Below are 17,450 nucleotides of genomic sequence, written 5' to 3' on the forward strand. Positions count from 1 at the left end.
TTAGGATGGGTTTTCTCACAAACCAATAGGAATAAAGAAAAAGCCTGACATACTTTGTTAGCCTATTATCTCCTGATTAATATTGTGCAGTCTGTTTGGTTGTGCGCCTTTACGTGAAAGTGGGTAATTCAGTTAAGTACACGTCGCTAGTATTGACTTTACAGGCCTCTGAGCGCTTATGTATCCAACAAAATATAAAAACATTGATATTCTCGCAAACTTCAATTTATCAGCTTTACAGTGATATATAGTTTTCTGTGGTTTTATCGAAAGCAGTGCGCGTACGCTAGATTTCCCTAAAGGCACTCGCGAAACATGGCAGTAACCTTAAAGATGAAGGTTACATTCAGTGTCGAACGAGGCTCTCGATTGCAAAAACGTTGACACCTAAAAAGCATAAACTGTGAAAGATGAGACGCAAATGGCTTTATGGGTATAATTTTACTAATATTCTATTCTCGTGCGACGGTTGATAACCAAAAATAGTTGCACGTGGCCAATTTTTAAACACTACCCACAAATCCGTTGGGTCTCATCGTTCATGGTTGATGCTTTTCAGGTGTCAACTTTTTTACAATCGCATGTATTTCAGTTTAAAAATCTTAATCTGTTTTAGTAAATGATAAAACGATTTCAGTAAACTCACAAAAGGAACTTGTGAGCTTTGAGCTCTCAAAGTAAACACCTTGTCTCTGACGGACATTTCTAATTTTTTTGATGTTTGACCGTGGTCAACACGGAAACGACAAAAACGTACCAGGGCTTTTGAAAACTCTTTCCAAAGTGGAGAATCGGGTTAAGAGTGGAAGGAAGAAATGGAGCCTTCCGTAACGCTGACGTCGCATTGCAGTCACTGATAGTATCGCAAGTGTCTTAATCTTGCGCAATTTCGTACATCAGGCTCTTTGGCCAGCAGTTGGTCGTCAGGAGAGACTCTGGGGAACTGCGGAGGGTGTTGCATTCACAGTAAGTCCCAGTAAGAAACAATAAGTGGACAAACATCCGTTCTCAGCTCATAAGTTGACATAAAAAAACATATTCGACATATTCTTAGATTCCGGGATTCGGGTGAAATTCAGACGTTATTTTTCATTTGGCTACCTCATGAAAGAGTGAACGTGGAGTTTTTTTTTTTTTTGTCTTTTGTTTCAGCCTCGACGTCGTGTGTTGACAAGTCGCCTTCCTGCCAATATTGGGCACTCAGAGGCGAATGCACCAAGAGTCCCGGCTACATGAATGGCAACTGCTGTTTATGGTGCTGCCATCTTACCTGTAAGTACAGCGTCATTGTTAAATTTAGAGTATGTTTGATTTGCGATATTCGAGAAATGAAAACGCAGTCTTTTATAAATCACTTTTTTATACAAGAAAGTCGAGCCTGACATGAGTCACAATTTTAAGAACATGTTGATAACATACCCAATCATGAAATTTACTCAGTTAAGAATTGTAGTTTTCCATTTGTCCAAAAATGACGTTTGGAGCGTCTGCCCCCCGCCAGAGGGCCGTCGCGAAGAATGTAAACAAAGCGATCTCAACAAGTTTTTACATTGAGTGTTTGGTGAACACGAATATCAACAATATCTTCAAATTTTGAAAAGCTTCCCTTGAAATATATCTTCAATCGAGCCAATCAAAAGCTATCTGAGGTGCATTTGGTTCTAAGAGAGCTATACCAAGATACCTAAAATATCTTTTTTTCCAAATTCGCTGCATGCAAATGTAAAAACCTAGAAACGCTGACATGTCGGGGGGTTTAACTAACAGTGCAATAACAGTCTTTTAGTGAACACTAACATGATTGTGGAATCAACATTAAAATTATAGGACTGATACACTAACACTTAGGAGTAAGATTCTGTGGCAGTTAGAATGCTTGTGAAGGCAGACTAGAGAGAGATTAATTGGAAAAAGATGCTGGTTAACCAACCCTGCGCTTTAGAAACTCTCTCCATGCAAATCCTCACAAATTTTTCAACATTAAAAAGACTGCCATAAAACCTAACACTTTGAGGAGACACAAATAAACAGCAACAATAACAACTACTGCATAATTTTAATAGCAAGTACGCCATCCGAATCCCCGGATGCAAATGACTGAGATCGAATTCCTTTCTTCTCTTTGGAGAGAAAATCTTCCTAATTTCCCAAACTATTACTTGCTGACTGACGCTGAAGCAGTTTTAAGTTAAGACAAAATAATGATGCACCATTGCCAAGTCACAACAGCCAGACACGGATGCGTTTCTTTGGGATGATCCAGATCAGGATCATGATCACTCAGATCATGGTGCTTCAAAGGAACCGAGAAATCCACTCTGGCCAAGGATTCGTCGATTCGCTTGATGCACCATGATCCGAGTAATCTTGGATCATTGATCCTGATCTGGATCATCCCAAAGAAACGCACCCTAAATTAATAAGTTTCCAATTAGAAAGATGAGAAATATGTGGAAATTACTGTATCTCATTGTAAAATAAATTTGACACCTCTTTTGATAGATTTAAAAAGCCAAAATTGTACTAACAGCCACAGAAGGTGTTCTGGTTGGGCAAACGCAGGCGAGTGCTGTAAAAACCCTGCTTACATGTTGGACAGATGTTGTCAATCTTGCCAGGACAAGGGTAAGTGTAAATGATAGAATTTTACCAGCTCTCCCTGTGGGAAAATGCAATTACAAAAGATAAAAGGCTAAAATTGTGGGTGGGAAGTAAAAAAAGAGTAAAAGCTTGACCTGGAACCCAAAAGTACAGCGTTTAGCAAGCTTGATTTTCAGAGGCTTAAGATCAGGATAAGGAGGGTAACAATTAAAGTGCATAAAGTATTTTGTGCCACTTCTGCTGAAATTTATTCTGGGAATTGGTCACGATGGATATATTTTTTCAATTTCCAAGTTTTATTTCAGCTCTTGCGCACATTCTCTGATAGATTGAGAGATATTCTTAAATTTGCAGCAATAAATATAATACCTTGCGAGGAGCAAACAATGGCTTACTAAAATATCATTTTTCTCTCCTGTAAAACCTAAACATTGATAGATATCCAAAACATGTGAGGCTGGTATCAAATGGATTAAAACGAGAATAATAATAATAATAATAATAATAATAATAATAATAATAATAATAATAATAATAATAATAATAATAATCATTTCTTAAGCGCAAATTCAACTGAAGTTTTCAAATGCGCTTTACAAATGGTATTAATTAAACAATATATATAGTGTTAAAAAGTAAACTGTAAAAGCATAAAAATTAGATCATAAACATCATGCTAACTAATTCTGTTAAAAATTAAAAATCGTATAAAAGTTATTCTAAAGGACTAATCGAGATATGCTCTTTTAAAAAGGAGAGTCTTAAGTTTCCGTTTAAAAATGTTAAGACTGTGTTCCTTCCTGAGTTCTAGAGGTAGTCCATTCCACAATCGAGGAGCCGCAGTAGCGAAGGCTCGGTCCCCGAGGGTGGGCAGCATTTTAACTGCCAGTGGTTTGAGCGTATAGTTATCATTGGATCTCAAACCATAACTGGAGTTCGGCTTCAATGTGATTAAGTCCCGTATATATTTTGGGGCGGTGCCATGGAGAGCTTTATATGTGATTAAAATTATTTTTAATTATGTTTAATATTTAGCCAATGGGAAAACAATGGACCCTTCCCCAAAAGGTTTTCGTTACCGAGCATTCCTAGATAAGATGGATAAGTGTCTCCTCGTCTGTTTTTTACAAATAGCAAAGAGCAAATTCTGAAATTCCTATTTTAAATAGAGAGGAATTTGTTGCTATACGTCTGTGGAGAAATTTAAACTGGAAGTTCCTTATCTTAGTACTGAGCGCACACAACCTTGGTAGTAGATAAACCGACCTCCAGCTCAAATCCTCCACCACTTCAAGGCCACAGTCCTTTACCCATTTTTCTTGACTCTTTTGGGGGCTTATAGAATTTGTATATGTAATAGGACTACATGCTGTCCAATTTGGAAATAATTGGATGAGAAAAATTTCGAGGACTGCCAAATTTGGCAGTCCGAGGAATTTTTTGAATCCAGTTATTTCCAAATTGGACAAGCATGTAGTCCTATTACCTATTAATTATATTGTGTATTATTTAAGGGTAAAAAATAATGCTGATTTTGCCAGGAATATATTATTTCAAAATATCTTCGTTATCCAAATTGATAGTTAATTTGGATCGGTATCCAAATTAATAGTTAATTTGGATCTGTATCCAATTTAACAGATAATACAATGGTTGCTTGAATGGGATTTCTGACTAGCAATATAATTATTTTTATTAGAACGTTATGCTAATTTAGTTGGCTTGGTTGCTGCAATAAGTTTTTGCACCTAAAACTCCTGATCTATTTCATCTTGCAATTTCAAAGAGTTCATAGCGCTCCTTATGGCCGAGGTCTCTCAATAAAACTCAAGGAAAGGGGCAGATAAGCGATATTTCTCTCTAAAAGCTTTACAAGTTATGACCGTAAAATCATCGTTATTCCATATCATGCTACTACAAAAGTCGTGTTAGGAGAGGAACACATCTCTAAAATTAAAGATCACCCAAATTTTGATAAGTTCTTGGAGGGAGTCATCCATGACATCATGTTTGGTGGCGTCTTTTTTCCCAGGTTCCCAAGAAAAACTCATTTTCCTCCCCTTTTTGAAAGATAAAAGTCCTAAAAGGTTTTCTATTTGGATTTACAATCATCGGAGATATACTTTACTATCCACGCGATCTTTAAAGACTTATTAAAAGCCATGATGCCCAACATTCTTTGACCACCATCGCCATAGTCAGCAATCATTTCAGACCGTTTGATTTTGTCCCTTTTTCAATCCCAGAGAAATTAGAAAAGCAAATCATTTATTTTTTTTAACGATTTAAAACATGTACGCAATAAAGACATAATATAAACCAATTGGGATGTAGCTAAAGTTTTTATGATTGTAATCTTTCCAGGAAGCGTTAACCTCTTGTTTTGCCTATTATTAAGAATATCTTTAACTTTGTGAACCTTGTCTTCATAGTTTATTTTCATTCTTTCATTTTGGTCCGTGCAAAACCAAACACCTAAAGCTTTGACTTTACCATCCGCCCATTTCAATTTTTTTTTCTAGGCACATTATTTGATTAGACCCTTTCTTTGATCCTTTCCAGAGAAATTCAGTTTTTTCACAGTTAACTCGCAGGCACATTATTTGATTAGACCCTTTCTTTGATCCTTTCCAGAGAAATTCAGTTTTTTCACAGTTAACTCGCAGGCCAGACAGTTGACTGAAACTGTCTAGCAAAGCAAAAGACCTCTCAAGCGACGCTTGTGAGTTGTCAATATCATCCTTGTGTCGTCCGCATACTGACTTAACTTACACTCGACGTTTCCCAGAGAGATTCCTTTTATCTCGTTGTTCATGATCCCAACCCATGAAATCAGAGAGAACAACAAATTATGTGGGAAAAAGGGGTAGGGGGATGAAGTACTCGAATTGCTCTATAAATGTTCATCCAGGTCGAGTTGCTAGACAACAAGGGTGTTAAGCCTGTTGTGGGGTCCTAATCCCCACGCTATTGAGAGGTCCTTATCCTCCCTACAGAATCCAAATCCAGAGAGGTCCTAATCCTCTCTAAGGTCCAATCATCAGGCCACTGAGAGGTCCTTATATTCTTACGGGGTCCTAATCCCCAGGCCATTTAAAGGTCCTAATCCTCTTGAAAACTTAGCATGAACTCATCGTTACCATGGTAACACAGCTATCCTGGGGTCCCTTTCTACCAAGACATCTGACCATATGAGTCTATGGGGCAAAGGGCGACCTGTATGGAGCACTTCATCCCTACCCAAATTTATTCGATAACAAATGCCGTATTGAAGCAAAAACAATCATAACCTGGCAAAGTATAAATTAGGAAATAAATATTATGACAAGATAAGATTTGAAAATGTAAAACAAGAGAATCATGAGAAAGATAGAAAAACTGACTCAGACAATGTGCCTGTAAGAGGCGGCACTGTGCCAATTAAATAACTGTAACAATGGTAAACTCTAGTCTCAATGGGCAGACAGGCTACTCAAGTCCAGTCCAGCACTAAGCTTAATATAATCTCAACTTTTGTTACAAAGTCTTTAATGGGCAGACATATTGCATAAGGCCACAACAGCGCTGGGCTGTATAACTACCAAAAGTCGGAACAAAGGAGTGTGGACATGAATATGAAGCTGGCAACAGGCTGGTACTATATCAAATTAAGCCAGATAAATTGATTACTTGGAATAGATCAAAACTGCTAACGCAAGTGGCAAATATGCTAACAAGACAAGGGGGTGGGTGGGTGGTAATTTGTAAAAGTAACAGTTGAAATGGAGGAAAATTGTGATCTCTACACGAGGGAAGGCGAGAGGAGCCTATGTTTTGATTGACAGCGAAGACTTCCTACATTGTGATTGGCTTACTTACGACACAGCATGTCAAAATGCACGAGGTGGAATTGACCTATAGAGTTAAACACAGTGGTCATTGTCTCGTTAGCACTTTGCGTGACTGATACAGATGGTTTCATGGTTGTCACATTAACTTCAATTTATATTGCATATAAATTGGCTTCTCCACGAATAGCTATAGCTAACACCTCGACACAGAGAATAAATAGGTAAAGCGAGAGCGGGCAGCCCTGCCTTACTCCTCTACCTAAACCAAAGAAACCCCCCGACCATCCATTATTTATTATGCAGCTTCAGATAATATTTAATTATATAATTTGGATCGTGGGAAAATGTTGCAATCATTTGGTGATAGGTCCACATTGTGGAATGCTTTACCTCTTTCGACACAGGAATCTCTAGAGATCACTTCAGCAGTTTTAATCCTCATTGAAAACTTATCTTTTTAAATTAGCTTTTGATGCCTAGTTAAATTAATATATCACACTGTCATGCTGTAATGCACCTTTGATCATTCTTTGTTAAAAGGCGCAATATAAGTTATTAACTGTCATTATTATTATTATTATTATTATTACTATTATTATTATTATTGTTATTATTATTAATCAGGCCTCATTCTTTGCACTTGTTAACTATCTTAATCAGTTGGAATTTTTTAAACAGCAATGATGCCAACTTCCTCAGAGGGAGAATAAGTTTGTGTTATTTCTCAGTGTTGCATAATGGTTAATTAGGCAACTGAAGTCACTTATTAAAATTATTTTATAAACAAGACAAGTTGTTCAAAAAATTCTGGTATTGTCATATTTTTTCTTTTTGAGGAAGAGCGTCGAAATTGTTCAATGTCCTAGAACAACGTCTGAAAACGAAGCAAGTAATTCATGGCAAGGTACCATATAGTCACCCACATAAACCTGACCCTAACCCTGACCCTCCATATAGTCACCCTTACCTTACCATGAAGAATATGCCGAAGACGTCAAGACCTTGGTCAAAGTAGCCAAGCATCCTTTACCTGGTAACTGTTTAGGCCAGGGGTAATTTACAATAGTTTGTTTTTATTGTCTTTGATCATTTTTCTGTCTTTTTGCCTTTCAGGTTACACGCTTCCCTAACCTCCAATGCTGAAAGAAGTAAAGCACCCCCTGGTCACTAGTTAGATTTAATATCGTTGTGTATGTGCTTTAAATGCAGCATTGGGAATTATGAAATAATGGTGAAATAAAAAAGGGTATATCTCCACTGATCATTGAAAGCACTTGGTTGTTGTTGTTCTTCTTTTTTGGGTGTCAGGTTGGCATTATTTTCTGATAAAACCACTCAGTCCGCCACCCCTCCAGGCAATAGATCGAAAGACCAGGATTCCAGTAGACTTGCACATTTATCCTGATAACCTGCAGTTGCATTGTTTTTTAGGGTTGGGAGCGTTGTTCTGTTGTTCGTTCTTTTTTCCTCTCGACCAACCATGTAAGACGTTGCAAACAAGACAAATAGTTTCGCGCGAATGGAGTCTGACCGGGTGTTTAGTCTCGGTTTCCAAAGCATTTCAAAGATTAAACAATCAAGCTTTCCCTGACATTTCTTTAGGACGGTGAAGTTGCTTGTCAGGTTGCCAATTGTGTCAACTTGACACAACTCTCACTTTATAACACCTCTCTGAATGAACACCGGACAGTTACTTTTAGTCTTAATTTAATTTATTCTATTTCACACCTTTACTTCATGTATAAATTATATTTTCTGTTGCATTCTTTACTTGATAATAGTGCCAAGATGACACCCGAATGTCGTTCCTTTTTTTCGCTTATTTTTATTGTCAACTAGGTTAAAATCAGCTTTAAAAACAAATTTAACGAGTGATATCATAACCTCGGTTAACTTTTAATCGGGGATTTACGTAAATCAGCTTTCGAACAACCTGGACCAGTGTGACAAGACCCAGCAAATCTTGGTGAGGACGATCGAATGCAAAAACCAAGGAACTGGACGAAAAATGTGGACGGACCGCTACTTCTTGTTAAAACTTTACTCTTTCCTTAACTGCAAGGCCAAGCTTTTTCTATATCAACGTGTTTACCCAGTGGCGAAGGTGGCAGTAAAAACCAAACAAAATGAAAATTTACGCAACGCGATTGGGCACGAAAAAACGTTCTGTTAGCTGTTTTCCTTGATTGTATCTCCAGTGGAGGCCAGTCAAAGGCCCAAGTATGCACCCAGCAATAATTTCCTTAGATAATTTACTTTCAACAATGCTTGGATTTTACTATCATGGTCTCTTATTTATTTATACAATAGAAATTGTAGGTCTAAGTATAAAGACCTATGAGACAATGGAATGGTAAACCAGTGAAATTAAAAGCTTGCCATTCCGTTACATTTTTGAGAGCATTTCGTTGTATTCGTCCCCTCACCAAAACACTCTTTACGCCTTTTCATTCTTTTCAAAATAAATGAAGAGCAGCATACTAACTCATTAGCTAAGAAACGTTTGGACATTTCTGAATAACCGGTCTTTCAATGTTCGTTGACAAAAGATCCAAGTTTGGTAGCTGCAAATCCCCATTCAAACCGACGCTCAGCGCACAACATTTTAAAAGAGTTAATTTACGTGAAAATAATACAATGGACTAACCCGGAAGTGACTTATTGTTCGAGGAATTCGTCTTTTATCACGTTGAGACTTATTTCAGCATACATAATCAGTTTAAGGACTCGCTTGCAAGACTTGTTCCTCAATGTTGAACAGTATGTCATTGGCTTTTCGAATTATAGGGGACAGCAAAGCGTGAGTAGCTCTTCTCTGCTGTTTCTCAGGCTAATTTATATCAGTGATAGTTTAATATGAAAATCGTAAATGAGGTACCTTGTTTATGGTGGTATTTCGTCTAGTGGAGTTCTCAAAATTTATTGGTTGTTTTTGCTTAAGGGAGAAAGTACTTTTCCGTGTGGGGCATTCTCATTATTCTGGGAAGATCGTGTAACCAGGCAACAGATTCGCACGGATAAGACGTGAAGAATGTTCACAATTACGTTTTAAAATGCAAATTACTTCTGTTCTGACGAGCTTGAAACGTCAGTGATATAACATTGAAAGACGGAGATCTTTTAATAAAACTCGTTTGTTAGATACCTGATGAGGATTAGAATGACAGGATAATGTCGCCATCAGCTGTTGGTGGGAATCGGCCAGTTCTAACGAAAGGAAACCAGCAAGGTAAGTCTTAAATGCACAAGAAAGACTTGACAATTTATTTATATGAGTAAGCACAATTTAAATGACGAGTTCTTGAGTGATAAATATGGTGATCAGCAAACCGGGTCCATGCCAAACAGAATAATGATAACTAGGATCAATGTGGTCTGATAAATTTTGAGTTCCGATCAGTACTGAGAATTCTGCACTGCTGTCTGTTAAGAGCAGTCCCTTTGAGCCGACGTCAACGTTTATTTCGAAATCTATTTTCCATCAACACCTGCGTGTTCATTTCTAGACAATATTGCCAACTTAGAATATATTTTGGTCGAATTTAATACTGACTTAAAAATCACCCCTGTTGAACGCGCTTGTAGCGTTTACTATAAATGGCAGACTTTGAGTCGCTTCCACAGCGCTACTAATCCTTTTTATTAATGTTTGTTTTTGTGGCGGGTTGGAATTTTCATTATTCTTAGTATCGAAAATTAAAACCCAAAAGTATTCAACCGCAGGTGAGAGACGTAAAACGGCTCTATTTTCTTTCAACAGAAAGATCTCTTCTTTGCTCATTATTATACCCGAGTCGGGTGAAAATTTTACCCACGAAAAATTTAGGTCAGCTGATTTTTGACGCGCGGTGAGAATTAAAAAATTAATTTGGTTTGTGAATGAATGACTGAATGAAAAGCATGGTAGATAGATTAAGATACATAAATATCGTCAATATAAACACCTATTTCTAATTCTTATCTACGTGCAGGTGGTTAACAAATTTTGTCAACTGGTTAGTCGGTATACATTGTATTTGTTGGCATAAGGTCGACATATCATGTCTCATGGCGGCACGGAAAGAGTAACGTGGCAGTCGCAAAATAGCACAGTAGGAAAACAGTGTTGCTCGTTCCTGTTATAATGTTTCTTTTATCGGCACCATTTTATGCAGTGACAGCCAGTTGCTAGAAGTACAGGGAATTCAGGACTGTGAATATTAAGTGCCCGAAAGGAAATGCCCACACCCACATGTCTATTCTTATGTTTAAAAAGAAACATCCCCTTAGAATTTTCTGGAATTAAGACTGACCGTGAAATTATCTTTTAATGGTGAAAAACAAAACGTAAACTTGGCCTACTCTCAACACAGTAAACTTGAGCAATACCTTAAGGTGGTGACGTATTTAACATAATAATAGTATTAAGACGTAAATATTAACTGAAATTTTCAAACTATTTGAAAAGAGATGTCGCCAGCTGTCAGAATTTTGTTGATGATGTTAACCCGTTCCCAGTCCTCTCGCAAAACATGAAATGAACGTGTAAGTGTAGTTTTGAAGAAATTAAATTGTTAAATAAAGTGATTATTTAATGTTTTTTGGACCTGAGGAAAACGCAGCGACTGCTCGTAGTCATTATCGACTATTAAATCCGATCGTAGCATTTTATGTCAACCGGCAGTTCTGGGTACGTTTGTAAATCATTTTCAAGTTGTCTTTGGACGTTTGTTCAAAACGTGGCATTGTGTTACGGTTAATTTAAACTAATATAGTTCCAATTTTTTTACATGAAAATGGGTGATTAGCTCCCACGCTCGAATTTTTGTTGTTATTGTAAGTTGTTACGACTTAGTTGCTGTCATTATTGTCTACACCGACAATAGAGAAACCCACGCGATCAGCAGCGCATCCAGACCTTCAGGCAAGGTACCCTCCCCTCCCCTCCAACGCTTGAATTGCTTCCTTTGTGAACGACCCTCGGATTTGGCCTGAAAAGTTAAGGGGTGGGGGGTAGGGGAAGCCCTCCCTTAAATCCGCCAAGCCTCCACGGTTGCTTATATCTTTGTTGACAGTGTTGTATTGGGTGGTCATTTTAATAAAAAAGAACCTCTCTAAGATCGGGCCGATAGATAGATACTTTATTGACATAATTTGCAGGCAGAGGCGGAATTTCGTATATACATATATAGGGCCGGGGGAGGATGTTTTACGCGTTAGATATTAAAGCTCACGGGACACCCTTAAATGCTGTTGTCTTCGTGACGCACGGCACGAGACGTAAGTTGACGGAGATATGAAAGATTAAAATTGTTTCCGTTTGATTGATTCCCACTAGACAACCTTGTCATCCTGTAAAATTTCCTTGTTTTCAGTGCTTTCGAGTGCATTCGATACATCACAAGAGGTTTTATTCATTCATTACTCTGTTTTCTGCCTGCCTCAGTGTTAGCAACATGAAATCTTTGTAGCGGAGCTCCGTACGCCGGAGGCGAGCGTGCGGAGCCCCGCAGCTAAGAGAATTTGGTAACCCGTGAATGCGAGAAATTTTGGTTTGGTTATGACGTCACTTTTGTCCATCCATACGACCGTACGCCCGTAGGGCGCCCATACGCCCGTACGCAGCCACAGGAAAACTTAGGTGTGTGAAGCCGTGCTGCGACCTGCGTTTGTTTGGCGGGAAGTTGCATCGCCAACTGCTTTAATTAAGAAAACAAAAAGATCTTTTGAAGAGAACAAAATGCAAAGTCAATTTATGTGACCGACAGCGGGAGAAGCAGCAAGACGTCTAGCGGCGGGAGAAACAAATCGACTGGCAGAATCTTGAAGTGAAACCATTTTACTCCGATCCTGCGTGACGAAACTTGCATTTTTGCTCTTTACGTGAAACGTTGCGCTCACTTGACGTTGTAAAACAAACGAAAAAAGTTGGCTATGGAACAAATAGGACTTGTTATTGTCCGGAGAGGCGAGTATACTCATGCAATTTTGTTGACAAAACTTTGCTGGTTTGCTGTCTTGCAAGATCTTGATTTCTTGCCCCTGATTTCTTGCAGTGTTAACACGCCGTTTAATTTAAGCTGAAGCTGCTAAATACCGCTAACTTCAGAGGAGTCTTTTGAGATCATTTTGCATCATGTTGCCGGATTAATTCCCTGGGAATTTTTTTTTTCTAATGGGGTTATTTTCCGCCTTTCCTCGCTTTAGAATTTGGGGTGATTTTCCGCCATTCCCCATTTCGCCGTTCCACCCTTCCAGCTTTTAGCGTCACCGGCATCCGAACATTTTTACTCCGATCTGGCGCGTCGAAACGTTGGATTTTTCCTCTTGAAGTGGAGCGTTTCGCTCACTTAACGTTGTAAAACGAACGAAAAAATCAGCAATGGAATAGAAGCACTGGTTATTCTCAGAAGAGGCGAGTATATTCTTGTGATTTTGTTGACAAAACTTTGCTGGGTTGCTGTTTTGCAAGATATCGATTTCTTGGAGTGTTGACACGCAGTTTATAAGCTTATGAAGCTATAAAATAAGTTACTGCTAACTTCAGAGTAGTCTTTTGACGTATTTTTATTCGTCCATGTTCATTATTTCCCTTTAGAGTTATATTCTAATCTCGTCCAATTTTGCCTTCCAACAGCGGGAAAAAGAGCAAGGCGACTAGCGGCGGAAACGCCACATCATGAAAAGCGGCCGAAGAGAAATCATTTTTATACTCTGTTCCGACACAACCAAACGTTGGATTTTTCCTCTTGAAGTGAAACTTTTCGCTCACTTAACGTTTTAAAACGAACGAAAAAATCAGCAATGGAACAAAAGGACTGTTTATTCTCCAAAGAGGGGAGTATATTTATTCCTTGCGAAGCGAGGTTAATAAATTTGTTGGGCCGAGCCGGCCCGAGCGGAGCTAGGCCGCACGAATTCGAGCGAAAAATATAGTTATATATATGTTTATATCTTTAAAGGTGTCCGCACTGTTGCCTAGCAACAGTGAAAAACAAAGAATGAATGACGTCAGACTGTCTGGAGCAAAATTTGCATACATCGTAAAAAATATGCGTGCATGATCAGATTTTAACTGCAATGTTCATCAATATTCACTGGATACAGAACTATCTCTCCAGAATCTTTTCCCTTTCTTTTAGGCGTCGTCCACACGTATCCGGAAATTTGTGAAAACGCAAATTTTTTTTTACGAATACGGCTTGCGTCCACACGTATCCAGCGTATTTTCCGGCCGTATCCGGAAATTTTTGAAAACGCTCTCCAGAGTGGAAATTTTTTTATCCGATACGAATACGTATACGTGTGGACGGTCGTATCCGGAAATTTTTGAATACGCTTTCGTCATTCTCTTGGATCCAGTCTTCACGGCGAGCATTATAAACAAACATGGCGTACAGCAAGCCGGGTTGTAGCTTCTTTGTTAGTTGCTCTGATTTCTAGTTTGATATCATGCGTTCAGATAAATGCAGCTGTGATAAATTTACATAAACAATACATTAGAGATCGACTGGATGTTTTGAGATTGTTGTCAATGAACAGTGGGCATCATAAAGTCAAAAAAAGAGCAAACCATCACCGAAGGCGATTCTGGACGCAACCACGAAGGACAAGCGCATGTTGGGACAATTTTATCAATGGCACAATGATCGAAGAAGAATGGAGAGAGAATTTTGGAACTGGGCACTAGAGCAAAACAGAAAATTTCCGGATACAACCGGATACGTGTGGACGGCTGAAAACGATTCGAATACGCTGCGTGTGGACGCGAAAATTTTCGCATCCGCAAAAAAATATTTGCGGAAAAAAAAATTTCCGGATACGTGTGGACATGGCCTTAGAAATCTTTTTTGTGAAAGATTGCATTGAAGAAAATACACGTTTTGTGGCCGCGGTAAAATTATTTTCCCTGAGAAATAAATTCATCGAACACGACAGGGCTGCACGCTCGTTGTACATTACGTCGCGTCAGCAATAGATTTTCAACCGCAAACTAGCCTGTGAAACTACGAAAAGACCATGCTCATAAAAAAAAATGCTATGTCCCTTTTAATCTTCTCATTTGATGCTACAATACGAGTAAAGAGGGCTTTCCACCCAGCCCCAGAATTGCTGCTCTTTCTTAACCTTGCAGGTGTCTTTGTCAAATTCAAGTTATAACTCTCCAACATCATAGTGATAGTCACAAATTTTAGCAAAATAATTATAGCTGGGGACATGTTTTTCTAAACTTTTGGATGCTTTCATGTAATCATGATTAGCTGGGTCCTGTTAACAAAAGAAGAAAAAAATTATGTACCCTCCCTCTGGATTGTTTTAGAATCTGCCACTGCCTGGGCACAAAAGCCACACACAGCGGGTGTAACCTTTTCTGGTAGAGTTTAAGACCTGCTGTTTAAATTGTAACAAAAAATAAATTGATGTAAGCTTTTTATTTACCATCACAGATCCATACCTGTAGATGTGTATGCCTCAAGAATCACTTTGTTAATGGACGTTCTTGTTGAAGCAGTTCATAAACTTGTACATTATGCATTCTTGTGTGAACGTTTCTGTGCACTTTCCCCATCAAGGGATAGATCCAGTTGTGTATTAAGTTTCTTACCTTTTCGAAAATGCTTATGATGGCAGGAACCAAATAGAATGGGCATCTCATTATTACTCAAAAGAAAATTCACTGAGTAAAGATTTGATTAGTTGGCTAGGTAGGGCTATTGCTCTAGCATGGTAAGTACAACAGAGATTGGCTACTGGATGCCTGGGCCTAGCCGTGTTTATAAGCAACAGAGCACTGTAACTCAATCATTCTTATAGCTATTCAATTGAGAGGAGAGGAGGTGGCTGATATTCAGGCCATGTTTAATGCAACCAGACCCTGGCTTCTGTTGATAACTGTGATTAAAGATAAAACATCAAACTTCCTATCAGCCATCTCTTTTAATTAAAAGAAAACTTTAAAACTTGGTAGTGAGTAACGAATTATGAAATATGTACAGGTATTAATTTTTACAGTGCAATCGCAGTTATTTGAAACTCTCAATTCTTTGAACAAATAGTTGTTTTAAATTCTCTTGGACTGCTTCAGTCTGATTTTTACCTCCTATTTTTGGAACAAAATTATGTTTCCCTTTGAGGTTAAAAACAATTATTGGTATTCCACTGTAGTGATTTACATATGATTATAACAAATGTTATACCCCAAGTCAATTGTTTTCTTTTACTTACTTTTGATCACCCTATAATAACTGTTTATTTTTCATGGGTTTTGTGACGTCAGTGACCAGTGCTACAGGTTTCTACACCTTATCACATAGTCTGGTTTACCTTTTTCAGAAACAATTAAGGAAAAACACTAATATTATTTTCCTTTTCCATTCTGTCCACTGGGTTTATGCAAACTCTTCTTTATTTATATAAGAACAGTTTAAACCACTGATTGTTTTGAAGAATGAAGTAATAAAATGCTTTTAATTTGCAATATTTCAAGCAAAGTATCAGTTGTTCATCATTTTGTGAATTCAGAAGACGACTATTATTCATGCACACTCAACTCCCTTAAAAGCACTCTTGTACGTACCATTTTTTTTCTCGGAAAAACCAGAGGATGAAAAGTAAAGTAAGGAATATTTTTACAGAATGCTTATTAAATGATACATTGTAGGTATCTTGCTGTGTAAACATGAATGGGACTTCTCAGATGAGGTGCTATCCATAAGCTGGATTGAGTGATGAGGCTGCAGCAGTTTAGTGTTTAATGACTTCTTCAATTGGGATTTTGCTTTTAAGGACAGCAAGGTCTGTACCTAAATTGAGAAACCAGAGAATAAAATCTGCAGTGTAAATTTTGTGGTGATGGAAACCGTTAAATTTTCTTCTCAGTATTACCTCAGTAAGGAAATGTGGTCCATGCAAGTTAAAGAAAAACTCTTTGACCTTGGCAGGATTCAAACCCACTACCCCAGGATTTTGATCACTGATGGACCAAACGTACTCACTAGGGCAATGCGAAATTTAAGTGGTTTTCTTCACACACAGAAATGTACACTCCAGAGATAATTCTCTGATTCCCATTTGCGTCAGCACTGCACAGCACAAAATTTCATTATCCCTTAATTGTTGTGTTATTTTTTTACTTTACTCCAAGTGAATTCTCATGTAGCAACGTGTAAAAAAACTGCTGGGGATAACTAACCCCTTAACTGCATGATGGATTTTTTTGGTAAAGATTTTGACAGGGACAGTTGAGGATTCAGTTACCCAAGTGTTATTTGATTTTATGTCAAGCAATTTAATAACTCATGCATTTCTGCTGTGGTTTCCCTGAACAAAACAGTATCATTTTGCACTCTCAAAACAAAAGGATTAATGTGATTGACAGGAAGTTATGAAAGGTTCATGTTTTTCCTCTCCCTTCCAAAACAAATGGGAAAATTATACTGCATTCTTAGATAGAGTTAAGAGCAAGAAAGACATCTTGACTGTCTTAAATCAATATCAAAGGCATGGAACTGAGCACCTAATTTGAGTTTATACAAGAACAAAACAAAACAAAAAACAACTTCATGGGCGCTTTCCATTCAACAAAAAAAAAACCGGTTCAAGATTTCGGAATTTTTGCTGGTCAAATGGAACGGGTCCCTGAACTTGATAATCTCGTGAGGAGGCTTACAGTCAACCCAGGTCACGCGTGAACGATATTTTTGAAATTTGAACGGAGTTTAGAAATTTACATGTCAGTTTTGAAAATTGCCAATGAGATTTCAGAGTTCCCGTATAAATTACCCTAGCTTATTGACGGTATAAAGCTATGAATTTTTCTTTACATTGCAAAATTGAATATTTTGAGAATAACAATTGTTTCCCAAGTATTTTGAATCTTTTTTCAGTTAATGCATCTTTTTCGGAACGATTTCCAGAGAAATGTCCAACATTCCATTCACACGTCGGACATTACAGAGAGAAATTCGAATGTTCATTTCATTCTTGGAAATACTGTTCACGCGTGACCTGGATTGACTGTAAACCTACCGTTGCTGGTCG

General features: G+C 38.0%; 1 protein-coding gene across 2 annotated transcripts in view; it reads left to right on the forward strand.

Moving 5' to 3' along the window:
* The window catches only part of LOC146484259 (uncharacterized), a 25,650-nt gene extending 17,960 nt beyond the window's left edge, over nucleotides 1-7,690 (forward strand). For both annotated transcript variants that reach the window (XM_085105046.1, XM_085105047.1), the window contains 3 exons: nucleotides 1,153-1,272; nucleotides 2,503-2,625; nucleotides 7,545-7,690. In XM_085105046.1, the coding sequence (XP_084961172.1) occupies nucleotides 1,153-1,272; nucleotides 2,503-2,625; nucleotides 7,545-7,561 (260 nt within the window). In that variant the 3' untranslated portion in view covers nucleotides 7,562-7,690. The remainder of the gene's footprint in view (nucleotides 1-1,152; nucleotides 1,273-2,502; nucleotides 2,626-7,544) is intronic.
* The last annotated feature ends 9,760 nt before the right edge of the window (nucleotides 7,691-17,450 follow it).

Source organism: Pavona decussata, unplaced genomic scaffold (genome assembly GCF_977016875.1).
Source record: "Pavona decussata unplaced genomic scaffold, jaPavDecu1.1 SCAFFOLD_36, whole genome shotgun sequence".
Taxonomy (NCBI): Eukaryota; Metazoa; Cnidaria; class Anthozoa; order Scleractinia; family Agariciidae; genus Pavona; species Pavona decussata.